The sequence below is a fragment of the Chelonoidis abingdonii genome, chromosome 14 (genome assembly GCF_003597395.2).
Source record: "Chelonoidis abingdonii isolate Lonesome George chromosome 14, CheloAbing_2.0, whole genome shotgun sequence".
Taxonomy (NCBI): Eukaryota; Metazoa; Chordata; order Testudines; family Testudinidae; genus Chelonoidis; species Chelonoidis abingdonii.
The window spans coordinates 17,999,033-18,016,346 of record NC_133782.1 but is presented as its reverse complement, the minus strand read 5'-3'; the positions used below and the strand labels follow the sequence as shown (position 1 = coordinate 18,016,346).

The 17,314-nt window shown below is 43.1% G+C and overlaps 1 protein-coding gene across 3 annotated transcripts in view; it reads right to left on the bottom strand.

The window, feature by feature from the left end:
• The window catches only part of PREX1 (phosphatidylinositol-3,4,5-trisphosphate dependent Rac exchange factor 1), a 227,157-nt gene that overhangs the window by 69,418 nt on the left and 140,425 nt on the right, over nucleotides 1-17,314 (bottom strand). For 2 of the 3 annotated variants that reach the window (XM_032767342.2, XM_032767343.2), the window contains exons 9-13: nucleotides 16,727-16,876; nucleotides 12,201-12,348; nucleotides 6,783-6,883; nucleotides 2,531-2,634; nucleotides 1,370-1,419 (exon numbers count right to left, since the gene is read on the bottom strand). In XM_032767342.2, coding sequence (XP_032623233.1) covers nucleotides 1,370-1,419; nucleotides 2,531-2,634; nucleotides 6,783-6,883; nucleotides 12,201-12,348; nucleotides 16,727-16,876 — 553 coding nt within the window. The remainder of the gene's footprint in view (nucleotides 1-1,369; nucleotides 1,420-2,530; nucleotides 2,635-6,782; nucleotides 6,884-12,200; nucleotides 12,349-16,726; nucleotides 16,877-17,314) is intronic. The other variant, XM_032767345.2, reaches the window with a different exon arrangement.

Sequence of the window (17,314 nt, the reverse complement as noted above, 5' to 3'; positions counted from 1 at the left end):
GAGCCCAAAGTTTTCAGTGGCTGTAATTTTTCACAGTACCAGGTCATACTCCATTTAATTCCATCCCATCATAAACTTGGATTAATTTTGAAATAAAAGGATGGCTAGAGAATCTCCTCGTAGCAAAAATGGTGCATTGTTAAAATGGCACGAGATGGACTCGTGGTGGTTATTTCTTCCTTGCTGATCATTATCTCATGAGACTGCTGCATCCAGCACAATCCATCTGATGTTGTAGGGACCCTGAGGTCAGGGATGTTTTTTCTTGGCTCACATTACTATTAACTTTTTCCGCTTTACATATGAATTACTTTCTTAATGGATGAGGCACACACACAAACACACACACATTGCCACTTTGCCTACTCAGAGCTGCATCACCCTCCAGGGTAATTGTCTCTTCAGTTAGACAGAATTATGATTAAGTGTGTCCATTCTGCAGATAGAGCATTGTCATGCCAAAAGTATCTTTTGCCTTGGAACATCTCCTGAGCAACTCAGAGACAGGAGGTCAACTCTGATCAAATTGGGACTCCAACCATACCCTATATTTGTTTTTCCTAGGAGTTATTCTTTGTCATCAAAATTGTATGAACCTTAAAACAGAAAGTTCCTGTGAGTGAAAATGTCCCATTCTCAACCATGGGCAGCAGAACAGGACATCCAAATGGTTCATTCCAAACCTCAAATAGGCTCATGACACAGTCTTCAGTAATTGTGGATCTGGACGTTCCATTAAGGCATTAAGAGTTAAAAATCCCATGTCTTGGAAGCAGGTTAACTGGTGCACCTCGATTCGTTCTATGCCTTGAGCTGATATTTGTTTACACAAGGTCAAATTCCAAAGCCCCTATCCAGGCTATCCTCTTGCCAAATTCAGTAGGAGTTTTTTGCCAAAGTCAGGACTTATCCCTTCATGGTTTTTTATGAGACCATTGCTTCAGCTTCTGAGTAAGTTTACATAACTTAACAAAACAAACAATACTGCCTGCAACAAGCAACAGCAACAGATGCACCTCCATGATCTCTCCTGATTCAGGCATCACTTATTAATATGCCCACTCTAACCCCAAACTCAGGAATATACCTGGGGTAAATAAATGCTCTAAAGCTAAGGGTTGTGATGAATGGGTAGAGAGAGCAGACTCCAGAATGGCCCTGATACCAGCCTTCCTGAATTCAGTTCTACAGTTTTTCAACAGAAGCACCTTTGCTAATTACAGCTGTGGAGATGGGATGGTAGCAAAGGAGCCTGGATAAACTGAGCAAACTGTTTCATTACAAGTTATAGGGAGAAAGAGAGAAGATTTCAAATGGCAGCATGTTATCCCCTTAAGAAAGACAGACACAACAGACAAGCTGAACTTACTTTATCACTGGAGTGTAAAGACTATGCAGTCGGCAGTAGAGCCTCACACCCTAAGAAACAAAACAAATGTGGCTTTATAATTATGCACCAGATCCAGAGTTTTTTAAAAACCATATTGAATAGCTATAGCAGCTCTGGAGCTATAGTAGTATGGCCCTGGACAAGATCTTCTCATCGGGAGTTAGACTGATAAAATGTTTCTAGAAACTCTTCTCCTTCTCCTCGCTTTCCCCTTCCACTTCCAACAATCTCTCCCCTATCCTTGGCACTGAGGTTTCACTTCTGCTCTCTACCTCTAACATCTTCCTTTCCAGCACCCACCCCCATTCCATCCTATGCAAACTGCAGCTGCTGAGATCACTCTGATTGAATCACACCGCTGTTTGAGTCCCCCTTCGCTGGCTTCCCTAGTTTCATTTTACCAAGTGTGAGCTTCTTGTCTTCACCTCCAAGTACCTTCTCACCTCTCTGCCAGCTTTTCCACACTTGTCTCTTAGTGTGTCATCCCACCTCCTTTGCTCTGCCAGCAACAGCAGCCTTGTACATCAGCTTCTCACACAACCAGCTCAGCTTCTTCTATGCTGCTTCTTAGCCATGAAATTACCCCTCTTCTCCTCCTGACCTTTCCTCAAGAACCACCTCTGAAGTGAAGGCCATAAGAAACCAGCCAATTAGTAACAGATTGAGGGGCAGATGAGGATCACTGGAACTCACCTTAAATATACGTAAGTATCAGAAAAAAAACCTAAATATCTACACACCACTGCTACATCACCTCTCTTCTTAAACTGGAAGGAGGCTTTGGCTAGTATAAATTAGCCTATTGTGTTTTTACAGAATTCACACCCTCATCCTGGCTGGGGGCTTTGGGTGCAACCATGATGTATGTAAATAATAATAATAATTTATCACTAGGCCTTGTTTTCTCTCCTAATCAATAGAATAATCCAAAATGGCATGAAAAGTGGGCAAGATGAGGAATGAGAGGGAGAATGTCTCCTACACTACCATGGTAGCAGAATGATACAAATTAGTAGTTTTACTAGCTTTGGACAGTGAGCTATAGTGCTGGTCATGGCCAAACAGATGTAAAAAAGACACTTTTTATAACTGTTATTCAGAGTTATTATCAGGCTCCAACCTGCAAGGGAGATCGAGTACCTTGGACATGATATCTTCCAATTCGCTTCTTGGTTTATACGTTCCATCATCATACCGAAACCTGTACATCACCTGCTCATTCTTAAAGTGGTGCTTATCTGAAACTGAAACAACCAGAGCAGTAATTAATAAGTAATCAGTCTACGCCTCCTCCCATGCCATGCATTATGACAGCACAGTATTTCTGCTCGCAAAGAATCTATCATTTTCTACAGTCCCTCTGATGACGAAGCCTCACATTGTCAGGTTTGCACACTCATAATTACCAGTCCTGCCGTTGTGTATACCTTTCACAGATACATTTCTGAATGTCTGGCCCCAAAGGGATGGTTCTCCAAAATGTTGCAATTTCAGTCAAGTAAAATACCCTGCAAAATGTTGTTCTCTTCCATCAAACCTGTTTCAGTTGTTTACAGCTTTGGAACCAGCTCCATTGAAGTCAATGAGAGCCTTTCCGCTTACTTCAATCGGCTTTGAACCAGGCCCTTGCAGATTCTGTAACCCTACAACAGTCATTTTTAACATGAATGAAATGATTTTTGCAGAGGCCCAAGGCTCTGACATAGGGATCTGCTGCAATTCCTAAAGGAGAGAGCATACTGGTGAGATGAACTACAGATGTTGGACGGATTCTTCTACCAGAGCACTGGTTTTTAATAAAGTGTTAATGGGCTCACTGATGTAATTAAATGGTGCTCTGCAGACACTACTTACTTTGCTAAAATAGCCATTCTGCAATGGTGCAGCTGAGATCTTATTGGTTCATGCTGTATTATAATTATGACTTGAGGTGAGCATAGGAAGCAGAATATGATTCACTGAGGATAGGGACACGTCTCAAATGGAAAGATGAGTCCAAAACTGAAAGCAAATATAGAGGAAGGAGAAGGGAAAGGGAACAGAGCAACCAAAGCAGCAGGTAGAGATGAAGGAGGGGAGTGAGCAGTTTCAGTCATCCTTGTCATCTCTAAAGAGTCATATGACCGACTAAAACTAGCTGGTAGCCCCATGCCTCTTTCTGAAGCCCTATATTCTGGGCTGGGAACTGTGCTTGATGAATTAACTTAAACTGTGGTTTAAAACTATTTGAGACTAGCTCAATTTAGATGCAGTTTGGCCAACCTATGGGAATTCACTGGCTGGCCAAAGCTGTTTAAACTGAGTTAGCCTGAGCCAGTTTAGTCCCGGGTTTTCATCTGAGCTGCATAGTGGAGGGGCCCCACTCTTAGAAGACAAAGATTTTTCTTTTGTGGCTATTTGGATATGGGGCAGAACTACCTATAATCTACTTCCTGTCCCGCAGGTGTTTATAATGCTGCTTGCTCTCTTTGGCAGGATGTTAAAGATCGTATAAAATTTCAAAGGGTGATGCTGGTTCCATGTTGCAGAATCCAGTCCCATTTTGACATAGGAACACAAAACATAGGATTGGAAGAGACCTGTAGGCTCCTCAAGTCCTGTCTCCTGGTACTGAAGGCAACCCCACCATATAATCATATTCATAAGCTTCTCAAGTCCTTTCACACATGGGGAATTTTTGATGCCCTCTGTAATGGCTACTGACTCTTCCCTCATGGAGAGTCTGCATGCTCTGGGTCTGATACTTCTGAATCTGAGAATGGGTCCTGTGGGGAGATCTCTTTAATCCTTTGTGCCCAGCATACGTTAGGACAAAGTTCTGATGAAACTCCTTTAGTACGCTGCTATGCGTACCAGGCTGTCACTTACACACCAGCAGCCTCAGATAAAGGAGCCAGAATTAAAGGAAATGAGGAGGAAGCAAAGTGATAAAATGCACAAAGCTCAGCACTCCTGCAAGTCTGTGATCTGCTATGAGTCTGTTCTGCCTTGCACAAAGTCCTGTTCCCAGAGGAGGGCAGGTAGGCTAGGAGAATCAGCAGTTTTCTCCCAACAGTCACATTATACCAAGTGAAAAACAAAAGATAAGACACGTTGCCTAATGTGGGGCTACATTGTGGTGATTTGGTTTTAACTCAATTCAAGATAAGGAGATGGATATTGTGACTCTTTTCATGTCAGTAAAACTCAAAGCCTAATTACAAGGGATGTTTCCTCAGCTAAAAATAGGGTTGAAGGTGCTTTATAAAGTATACCAATTGTCACCAGGAGACAGTGACAATAGGAGCTATAGACACAGGCAATATTTTAAACAGTCATAGGGATCTGCTCTTTGTCAGGGGCCTCTGGTGGAGTGTAATATTTAACTGTTTTCATTTCTCTGTGCTGGAAGATTTTGTTGGGACAGTTGCTAAATCACATCTAAGAACCTCCAGACCAATGCCAGGGTGGTCAGCTATAGCAGCTTGGATAGCTGTAATAAAATATCAATACTGGATCATGCAGTTTCTTGTGCTGTGCAAGTGATTGAGAGTGTGTGTGTGTAGAGTATGGGTATGCATGCGAAGGGATATCTGTGTGCATATGTACATGGGGTCATAGTTTCAAGGACTCAGAACTCACAATTAGGACTCAGTTTCTATTTAGGCATGTAAACAAGACATCAGTGACACAATGGGAGCTTGGGGGTACTGAGCACTTTTGAAAATCAGGCCACTTATTTTGTTGCCTAAATGGGTGTTGAGCTTTTTTGAAAGAGGGGCCCATAGTGAGTGCAAATGAATGAAGGTGTCTGAACATGGGCAGTGGAAGTGCATGTGCATGGGGAAATCTGGTGTTGCTGTATTAGCACACAGCAAAGAAAAGTTTCCCTGTGTTTTGGTTAAGAGAAGACAGCAGACATCATTTCTTAACACTGTTATAATCACCTGGAAGAAGCCCTTGTTGAGCTGTAATGCCAACAGATTAGTGCTAAAGCAATGCTAGTCTCATTAAATAGCTCTCCTATTTAAACTGGATTAGCGATTGCACAGAAATGTGGACAACTGGTGATTTAAGACCTTAAGGAATAAAATCCTTATTCCCTTGAGGAGCATTTTCCAGCCACATACACGTACTGGCTAGAATTGGGGCACCTGCTGTTTAAATTGTACATGACTGAGTTATTCTGCTTTCTGCAATAGAAAAAGAATGGGAAAGAACAGGAGAAATCTGGGTTTTGAAGGGCGTGAAAAACAGGAGAAAAATCATGCTTTATTAGAAATACAGGGAGTGGGTCATATTTTCAAACAAGTCAGGTGTGCAAATGCTCACACAACTGCTCATACAAAGAGGCCTCAAAACCTTAAAAATCTGTCCTAGGATTTCATGTAGAAGGAACATTTCCTGGGCTTCATCAACCAAGTCACATAACACTTTTAAAAAGATATGCTCTTGGAAAGTGAATTGGAAAGGACAAATACTCCCCCGCCCCCATTACTACCTCACTCTATGGCTAGGAATCTCATGGCATAAGGAGAATACTGTGTGTCTACGAGAAAACACTCCTTAACTTCTGCAGCTCCTGAGGCTGAGTCTCATTTTTCAAGGGAAATTGTCAAATATCTCTACACTCAGTCAGCCACAGACCCTCCTGTTACTCAAGCCTCTGGTCTTTTCCTGAGTTGCACAACTTGGCTCTCCTCTCTCGCTTTCCATAGCAGACATCAAGAAAGGACTTGTTGCTCAAGACTGGATTTTTAAAAATACTAAGTGCAAATGAACACACAATTTTGGGGCCAGTGAGTGTGTGTGCAACTACTGAGATGGTACATGCAAGTCAAGTAATTACAGGCATAAATGGCCGACTTGGTGTTTGTGCATCCAAAATCTAGCCCTCAGAGCGCACTTACCCAAAGGAACAAAAGTGCTTAGATTGTCATAGATGAGGGCACTGCACCTGGAATACTGTCCTTCTACTCCTTTGCTCGGTAAAATGGCTAAGCGGCATGGAGAAAGGATCCACTTACTCTATAATGCATTTGTCGCAAACTGAAGGGTCACTTTTCCCCCATATGTCACTTAGGGTTGTTACCCAATCCCAGATTCAGAAATGGCCTTGATTTTCACAAGACTGTCACACAGCCAGTCATTGGAGAGATGCAGGCTTGCCTTAGGGTGGATGCTGAGTCATTATGTTATGACACAACTACCACAAAGGTGGCCCCCTCATGTGTATAACTCCCATTAATGCTAGTAGGAGTTAAATGCCCTCTCACAGTGGGACAATGAGGATTTGAGGCAAACATTGAGAGAAGCTGCTTGAATGTCATGTGAACAACTGCAAGTGCCTTTACACCAGTGTCTCCAGCGTCTTACTAAGATCTGGCAGCTTGCTACGATACAGAGCACTCACCATGATGAATGATGCCATTTTCCAACAGGGCTTGTCCCAAGTTGACCCCTTCCTCCGACTTGCTTATCTCCCCAATCTCCATGAGCCAGGATACAAACTCACTGCAAGGGGAAGTAGAATAGCAAAAGCAATTAGTTCTCTCTCCCTAAGGGCAAACAAACATGTCTCTGCCAGGCATTAACCAACCACTGGTGACTCTCTTCTTGAAGCACAACATTAACATCTACACGACATTTCGGCTATAGTACACAGAAGGGAATGACGGCGGCACCTCTTCTAGACAGCTGGATTTCCTACATTTCTGTGGGAAATGCTCTGCAGATGAAGCATGTTTCCTGTGGGAAACATTTTCCTTAATTCTCCATAACTAGCAAACTTGGAGGGAAAGAAGATCCAATTGGTTCAAAAAGGGCTACAACAGAGACTTATTTTAATGAGCACTCCAGACTCCCAAATGAGAGCAGGAAAGGAAGTTGTATTGATGCCCTTAAAAAACAATAAATCACAGACAGGAAAATGATATTTTTACCCTGGTATCCATCAAAGCAACGTCCATGGTTTGAACTGAAAGATATATTCATCTTACTTATTTACATTGGGTCTGATTCTCCTCCCTCACTGGTTTTGCACTGTATAACTCTATTATCTTTAACAAAGTTACATCGTTGCAAATGACAGTAGACTCAGACTGAGTTCAAGTCCTGTTGATAGGCTAATTTAAGGTCACTGTGTTAAAGCTGGGGCCTGTGTTATAATTAAATGATTATCAATCTCTCCTACCGTACTAAAAGTTGGCGGTCTGAGGGATACTAATGCTGAATGAGCAGGTGAATCACAGTGCTTTGACACATAGCTTGTTTCTATGATGAAGGCAGAGCTGCAAACATGGACAGAGGAAAACTTCTGAATACAGCTAGCTATGTTCTGTGTGACTCAACTAGAGTGGCAGTGTGTATAGTAAATATAAATTTTCCCAGCCTGATGAATGGGACACTGGCAATGCCGTTGGGAAACCTAGCAAGTTTGTCAGTTTAATCAGGGACTACACCAGAATGTGTAAAATTCATCGAAAAGAACAAAAGGAATATTTGAAAGCAGAGTAACATATGGGAACTCTGAGTTCAGTAAACCAGTTGGGTGCCTGCCAATTTGTGTAGGCCTGTTGCTTATTAAAACCAGCATCCGTGCCTCCAATTATGGGCTTTTAATGCAGCATTTTTAGTCTTTCTGTGTTTATCATGGGCTGACTCATCCCAGCCCAGGTAGTGTAACTGTTTTGCTTTTAGAACAACAACAATAAAAACCAGCTTCAGCTTGTTGAGAGACTAGCTCAATCCTTGAGGGGGCCATTTAGGGATCTGGGGCAAAAATCTGTCTGGGGATTGGTCCTGCTTTTAGCAGGGGGTTGGACTAGATGACCTCCTGAGGTCCCTTCCAACCCTGAGATTCTATGATTCTACCATGTAATTGTAACGGCAAAAAGAAAGCAGCAGAACTGCTTCATTACACCAGCGTAATCTCATGGAAACCAACAGTTTGTAAAAAGACCAGAGTAAAACAGTGATGTATCAGGCCCAACATCTTGGTCTTCCAGTGATTCTGAATAAGGAAATAAAACGATCAGAGAGATGGGTGGGAATCAGATGCTTCACTCCCATTACTGGGAATAAGAGTTGTGCTACCTAATTATGTGCCTGCAAAATTGCATGCATGTTCCATTGTATCCCTCTGACATAGCTCCCAATAGGCTTTGCAGGTGCAAGTGATACACTTGTGTGCTAACAGGTGTTAGGCTAGTTAAAGGGCATGTACAAACATCAGAATGTGCAGAAGTTTTTGCAGCTGCAAAGTTCAGGTGCATACTTGCCAATGCATGATTTTGCGTGTGCACAAATAAAAGCTAAGGGTTGGAAGACTGGCACCTAATACTTTAGGGGAGCGGTCCCCAACCTTTTTGTCTGGCGGGTGCCAGATGAAAGACCGTTGTGGTGGTCAAGCATCCACCGAAATGCTGCCGAATGCTGCTCCTTGTCTGCCAGAAGGGGTCATTAGCAAATGAAATGAGGAACTAAGCCCCAGGGACCCATGGGAGACTGAATTAGACACTCTGATGTTCAAACACATTTAGTGCACAAATTAACATGCAATTAAATTGTAGGCGACTTTAACTGCAACATTATTACCTTTGTGCATGGAAGTCATGGAAATCAAGTAACTGTGTGTGCAAACGGTCACTCAGCTGTCTACAGGGCCATTTGCCCATGCAGTTCCCTTATCTCTATATGCATTTGCACTAACAGAATCCATGAGACCACGCCCCCTCCCGCCTAACAAATGCATGAGGTTAAAATTCCATCATCCTGTAAACTCCTTGATTGTCCCTCTTTGGCTTCAAAAAGATGTTTTTTTGGCAACAGTCTAGCAGCTGCCAATATTTCTTGGTCACCTACTTCTCAGAGTTTATTAAGCCTACAGAGCAAACACTAATTTTGCTTGAGAACCAAAAGCCATAGAAATCTTAAAGTAGCACTAAAGAAAACCATCTCATTTTGCTAAAGGCTTCAGGGTCTTCGGAGCAGCATTCAGTTATTTTTTTCCATTAGCTCTTAGTTTTATACTTAAAAAGAACTGTTTTATACTGGGGAGTCCCAGCAAACTCCAGGGATTTAGTTCTACACAAAAAAAGAAGTTGCTGGAAGGGCTGTAGCCTCCCTCTTAGATCTAGGTGGGGCAGATCCTCAGAGGGTATAAATTTTCATAACGCAAGTCAATGAACAATTTGTACCAACTGAGGGTCTGCCCCCTGGTGTCTACACATGGTTTCACTTCCAGGTCTGTATGTCTGGAAGGGGGCACACCACTCTAGAGTTTAGCCAGAGGCCCTGCAGACAGCAAAATCTACCCCAACCTCCTGCTCCAGCCTGGTGAAAATGAGCGAGTGAGCGAGAATGGGGGACAGTGAGCGATGAGGGAGTGGGATGGAATGAGTGGTGGCGAGGCCTCAGAGAAGGGGCAGATCACAGGCGGGGCCTTGGGGAAGGGGTCTGGCAGGGTTGTTCATTTTTCTGCCATTAAAAAGTTGCCAACCAGCGCCTACTACAAATATGTTAATTAACTTGGTGCTATCTGGGAATGTCCTTAGGGTCACATTCTACTACATACATGACTTCAGTGTTAGCTGTATGCACCCGTGTGAGGGCAGAATTCAGCCCTTGGTATTTAAACTTAGCCTCTCTAAGGAATTGCCTATAATCCTGCCTTTTCTATTTCAATAAAAACCACTTTAAAGCCCTAAATATATGGTCATTCATTTCACCTGTCACTTCAATAGGTGGAAAGTGGTATAGATGGCTAACTTAGGTCCTGGGGCAAGAGGGCACTTAGACACTTTTGTCTCGGCTTAAATAGAGACCAGGGCAAATACTCAGCTCTGCTCAGCTCAGGTGGGGTTGTGAAGTGGGGGATGGTAAAGCTTGCCAGAAGCCCCCTTGGCACTGAAGCATCCCTTTCACAGAGTATGATTATTTGCATACCTGGATAGTCTGCTGGTGCACCTGAAGGGAACTTAGCAAGGTGGATTTACTCTCTCATAAATCATTCCTTGCAATCAAATTCTAGAACGAGTCCTATAAATAAATACACTTGATGTTTCTATAGCTCGTAACACCAAGGTGTTGGAGGCAGTTATGGCTAGTCCACAGCACATCAGTATTAGCTTTTCCCTCCACATCCACACTTTCTCCCTTGAATCATGTAGGGCTATTACTCTAGTGCAGTAGGATGGCCTAAGGGCAGGAGTGAAATTAGTTTAGCAGCCTCAGTCTTATTCTCAGCTGATACCTGCCTGCACCTCAAAATCATCAAATACATAAGCACAATTCAACACGACAGTAACTTCTTCTTTGAGATCCTGGGCTGGAATGGCTGGCAAACATGCAGGCCACCACTGAAATGAATTGTTCAGGGCAAGCCCAGCAATGGAACAGCAAGTTTGCAAAAAGGTTAGGATTGAAATGCATGGGCTGAGCTGCCCTGGGGGCCCAGGACTAGAATAGTAAAGACTGACGCGCACTGGCAAAGCTACTTTTTATGGAGAAGAGTGGCATTCTGGATGAAATAGCAGGACACAATAGTTCAGGACTGAGGTGCATTGGTAGGTTGTGGGGACTTAGGAGGGGTCAGGATTGTGGGGCACTGGCAGAGCTGCATCACGTTTCCAAGACTGGAATATTAGGGTTGTTGCCAGGCTGGACTGAGGGCAATGAGCAGAAGAAAGTGTGAAACATTTCCAGTACCAAAAGGAGTATGTTTAAAGAGAAAGGGCTTGACCAGGAAATTCCATGTATGACTTTTGGAACTAGATAAAATATGGGGACTCAGCAAAGGACCCAGTATTGTGAGAACACAGCCTTTTGGTCTGGCACTTCTGGCTGTGCATAAACTGGGAAATACTAGAACTCGCCTCATATTAAGAGCCCAAACTTTCCATGTGAAACTAGCAAAAATAAAAAGGAGCCAAGCACTTTCACTCTACCAGGAATACCAGTCTGTCCATCAAGACTGCCGTCTGTCAGGCATGAAGACATTGCGTCACTTCCACTTCACATACACCCAAGGGCTGCTGCATGCAAACCGCCTCATTACAGTGATTGGGAACAGGAGAGAGGGGAAGTATCTGGATAAGCTATGTCTCAAAATCATTTTTTCCCAGCTGATAATTTCAACTACAGGCAGTCGAGTCGGAAAAGTCTTCTCAGGTCACCAACTCTGACTCCCTGTGAGCTGTGCAGGACACTTCTCTTCAATGGTCCCACTAGTGCCTTATCTAATCTCTCCTTGACCGCCTCCTGTAATGGTGCTCTGGCACCTCCACAGTGTCTCTTCAAAGACATAATCTCTGTGACGGTTAAGAATTATTTCCTAATGTCTAGCCTGACTGAGAGAGTTTTCTCGCATAGAAAAGTCCTTTTTATCCCTTACTTCTAGGAGACATGGGGTGTCCTGTTCAACTGACTTTGTCTCTGGTGTAGCAATAACTAAATGAGCACACTCTAGATTTAATACTGAGGCTGGCTGGGTTCAAACATTGCTTATAAAGCGTCCCCTTCTGAACAAAAGGGGACACAGGTGGGCTATCTGGGGGTTAGGCTCTTTTTCTTACTCCTGCTGCCGATCTGAAATAAATGTTGTGAAATCTTCTACAGTGGAATGTGCTGCTATTGCTCAGCCTGTGCAGAGCACTAAATAGAAATTAATGATTAATTTGAATAAACTGCAGCTGTAATGGCGGTTATGGCCTTTCCAATTAAGCCCCGGCAAATCACAGCTGATGTGCCCTCACAATGCCATCCACAGAAAACCCACTGTCCCTTCGGTTAATTGGCATGAAAGAGCCTTTTCAATCCAAACACCACTTACTTGCCAAGAAAGCACTTGGGAACAGTGCTTAATTTTCTCCTCCTGTCTTTGATAAGGTTCACTTTCTTGGTCATCATCATGTGATACAGCTTCTCTCCTTTCTCTGCAATCATGACGTACGCATCCCTCTCCATTCCCAGTTTCAGACCTGGAATACAAAGCAGGGGTTCCCTCGGATCCTGGCCATCAAAATGTTCGCTCAAAACCAAAAGTTGAGGCCAGCCACATACATAGAGCAGCAGAAGCCACACGGGACAATAAGAGTTTATGGCAGTGTCTTATTTTACAAGCATTGGAAAAATGGGCCCCATCATGATGAGTGGTTCAGTGTGCAGGTGAAGCTTGCAGCCTTTCTTCTGTGTTTCCCCTGGAGATCAACAGCTCAGAAACAAAGGGCCCCAAACACAAGGCCTCCATCACATCCCACATAGTGGAATGTTCTCAGGAACATGCACTGAGAACATGCGCAAGTTGGAACGAACGAACAAACAAACAAACAAATCATTTCCAATTCATTCCTGGTGCAGCTGTAACCTGCACAAGAATCAGTTCAAGATGACAGAAATCTTGTCAGAACAGATGATTTTGAGAGACTTCCATCACTGGGGCCAAAATTCTGTTGACACTAAATCCAGACCCTGACTTAAATCCAATCTAGATATGAACGCTGAATCCTCGGCATATCGCCAGTAAATAAACTGCTTATAAATGCCCCTGTGCTGGGGGATATGCTTTGGCTACCAAATCAAGCAGTCAGCTGGAGAGATACTAGATGACTTAGGCAAGTGGTGATGGGATATAGGAAGGGTGTCACGTTCCAGCTGTCAGTTTGCATGTGGCCCAATTTAATCATGACTGAAAGTTGCAACAATCAGAGGGCTGGTCTATTGGCCTGACTCCAGCTCCTAGTGAACATGCATCCACATCGCAGCTGGCTTTTCTTATCTTATTAAAGACCATGGAAACTGTCTGAATTTTTTGCCCCTGGTGTTGAGGTTTAAGGCATATGGGTGGGACAGAGCATGGAGGGAGCATGCACTGCTGTCGTCTGTGCTGTACCTGTCTGGCAAATGAACAGAGGACTTAGTTTACCACTTTATTCTGGCACCTTTCACCAGCAATACATTCACTTTATAGACTAAAGCAACAGCCTGAAAGGCCAGCTGAATAGAGAGATACATAATTATCTCTAAAGGATGCCCAGTTTACCCCTTCTAGCCTTATTTTATGCTTGAAGAACTAAAGTTGAACAAAAATTAAGAGCCCTCATGGTCATCAATTATTCACCACACTGCCTTTGAGTTTTTTTCAAATGGCTATTGAATTTGTTTCATAGGTTTGGTATATCTGCTTAAGAAGTGAGAGTCTTAAGCAATATTTCATTCTGCAAAGGTAGCATTTGTTTCATGTATCCAATATCTGCCTAAAGGTTTTGGTTCTGCAGACTTCCTGACTTAGTATCACCTCCCCCATCCTATGATCTGATTCAAATATGCATGCTGTTACGTGTAGCCAAAGCTAATTTGCAACGTGAACTTGTGATAGAAAACAGCCAGTGTAATAGTACCCATGTTTCATTCTGGTCTGACATGACCGAATTCCCCAAGCTCTGATGTAAACAGCAGACTAGAATGCACATTCTGCACAGCTCATTCCAGGATCACACAGAATTGGGAAGCTCACCAAGGTTTCTAATCCAAACACTGATAGCTCTGTGACCTTGCAAGTACTGAGTCAAATGAAGCTTTCCAATAAGGTCTGGAATGTCTGCCACGATAGTCGTGTTTATCCGAAGTTCCTGTCATCGACTGCCACATCATAAACCAGGATGATGAAAAGCAGCCAAAAAAAAAAAAAAAAAAAAGACAGAGTGGCTGATGCTGCACAGAAAAATTTTGAGAAACTTTCCATTAAAAAATAATTCTGCTTCCTTTGCCAAGATATTCTGTATTTTTTTCTAAGGATTTTGTTGTGTATTTTAGTTGTTGTTCAGAGTTCAGCTACCCCAACAGAGGCTCCTCACTTGAGTCAGAATTCTCTGTCTGGAAGGCATAATAATAATATTTGATATTTCTCTAGAACTTTCACCTGTGGATCTAAAAGCATTCTACAAATATTACATTTCATGCAATGGCCTCAAAGTATGAAAGTATTGTTTCCCCTGCTTTACAGAGGCACACGGTAGTGCACAGTGGATGAGGTCATAATTATCAAAAAGTAAACAACAATTTTGATAAAGCCTATAGAATTGGAGTCTGTGTCTAAACAGAATGTTTTTTTTTAAGTTTGCTATGAGGCATCAGCAGTTCTTAAAGAGAAGTAGAAACAAAGTGGACACTGCATGCTTTCTCTACTGTAGGTTTCTAATATTTACTGCCACCTGTATAAGGGCAGTAAAATTATGTAACATATTATAATATGACATTATATAATGCCTGGATGTGTGCGTGTGGGTAAAAACAGCTCAGCTCTGCAGACATCTCACATATGCCAGCACTGGTGCTGGAACATTTTTAACGGTGAGGGTGCTGAAAGCCAGCCCCGTTACCACTGTCCACCCCTATCCCCCCACTACTAAGGCCAGCAGCTGGGACCCCGGGTGCACCAGCTGGCAGCTGGGAGCCCAGGTATGCGGGGCAATAGCAGAATTCCGGGCGCATGGGGCGGCAGCCAGGACCCTGGGCATGGGGCAGCAACCTAGACCTCTGCACCCCTAGTTCCTGTGCTTATGTATACCAGCAAAGAACCCGTATCATTAGAATACTCTAACTTTGAACTGTTCTTCTGATTCTGCTTTGTCCCCAACCATTCTGATGGGTGGCTCCTCTCTCCCCTGACCAACTGTTTATTTAATAGTGGTTCTCTTTGTCTCACCCTCTCTCTTTTGTTTCTTATTAAACCTGTCTCCTCTTTTTTATTTTTAATCTGATTGCACAGGAATTTTCACAAAACATCAAGCTGCCATAAAACAAGAATTTCATCTGCAATGAAGATTTGGAGCGATGCGGGCTAGTGTTCTGAACACAGGCCTGGGAGCTAGGAACTTCATTTTAATGAAAAATGCTGAAGTAGCACAGCAGGATCCTTTGTTAGAATGTGATGCAGAATTGATTAGCGAGCAGAGACCTCCCAGCCTCCAATGGTTAGAAACATTCTTTAAAAAGTTCAAACTCTTTCTTTCACTGGTCTTCAGGGATATTCCTTCTCTTACTGGTTTTGGCCTGAGGTTAGGAGTTCACTTTCATTTATGCTATGGCTGGACAGTATCCTGAAGCTGTTTTCCCTGCTATTATTGGCAGTAGCTTGGCATTCAGATATGACAAGGCACATTATCAATGATTCTTGTATTCCAAGATAACAACCCACATTGTAATTTGTATTGTACTGTACTACATTGTACTGCATTTTATCACACAGTAAAGTATTGTATTATAATAATTAGAACTAGGATTTCCAAAGCAGCCTGAGGGATTTAGGCACCTAACTCCAATTAAATTTCACAGGGATTTTGGTGTCCATCTCCCTTAAAATCCTTTGAAATGCCTAGTAAAAACCAGGATCACTTAACATTTATAGGACTTAGGTACAAAATGGGTCTCAGACTGAGCTCAGTTCGTGCTGGCAGAATTAGGTAGTTACAGCTGCAAATGAGGCCCACTGCACCCACAAAATAGTGCCTGCAAAATGGGAGGACACTTCTATACGTCAGGCTCCTAATCTCCAAAGTGCTTTAGAAACGTTAACTGGCAACACCTCTGCCAATGAGTTGTTGTTCCCATTCTGAAGATAGGGAAACAGGCTGAGTAGTCAAATAACTTGTCTGAGGCTACAGAGGGAGTCAATGTCAGAACCTTTTCACTCAAGGATTCCTGGCTCCCCGTCCTATGTTTAGGCTCCATAGACCTTACTTCTCTTACAGAACAGTTCCACAGACAATCATGTTTTTCATTCAGTTCCAGAAAGATAAAAGCGACATAAACATTTGCACAGATTTGTCAGCATTCCTAGTCTGCGAAGCCCAAACAGTCCCAGAGATGTTCTCCCTGAATTGTTTTATTTCAGTACACAGCCCAGAAACATTTAGGTTGACTCCTTGTGAGGATGAGTTTGTAGCACCGCCTGGCAAAAGGTTGGTTTTTTTCCACCTTGCAGACTCTATTGACAAATAAGACTTAAAAGTCAATTAAGTAAAGCCAATGTTTCAAAGTACTTCAGTGCATAAAAGAAACTGACAATTTGATTCCTGTAAATATAATGATGCCTGGGGCATTAAAATGCCCAGGGGTAGATCAAGAAGTAGATGCTTCCAGTCATTTGATTCTCTTGTCATTAAAAAGCCACTGTCACATGGAGGAAAACTTTAAGAAACTAGAACAGCTTCTCTCTGCCTCTGACACATTCACAGTCACCCAAACACATACGCACACATCCAGGTATGTGCGCGCGCACACACACACAGTGTTCACACACACAGTGTCTCTCCTGTGTGAGTCACTCAGTGCTGTTAGAAGAGGTCATTCACTTACTCTCTCTCTGTTCCCTTTCCTTGATTATAGCATCCAGCCATTTCTGTTTGTCCTCTGGAGTCTTGGCCATGCAGACAAACCATTTGTTTTTGGCAGTGTTGTGTATCTTCCAGCCATTAGTCACCGTGTAGCCGTTGCTGTGGTAATCTGCTGCAAAAACACAATGCACGGCCCACACAGTGAATGGACGGCCTGGCCCTTAATGAAAACAAATTAACCTTGGATGCTTTGGCCACAATTTCCACATTTAAATGCCCTGAATTTCACAGGTGCTAGACACTTGCAGCTCTTATGGAAGTCAATGGAAGCTGGGGGTGTTTAGCTCCTCTGACAATCTAATACTCATGTAGCTACCTATCTTTAGTGTGCCAAGTTTGAAAACTTGGGTTCTTGTACATTACGGGCCTGAAACTGTGACTGCTCAACAATCAGAAATTCCACTGATGGCAGTGGGAGTTCCATGCCCGAGCAGCAGTCCCTCAGTGAGCAAGAGTCTGGGCAAGTCTCATTCCAAGAGCCATGTTCACAGGGGAAGTCTGCAGTGGGCTCACCGACGGCTTGAGTTCCAGTGAAATTACACTGACATAT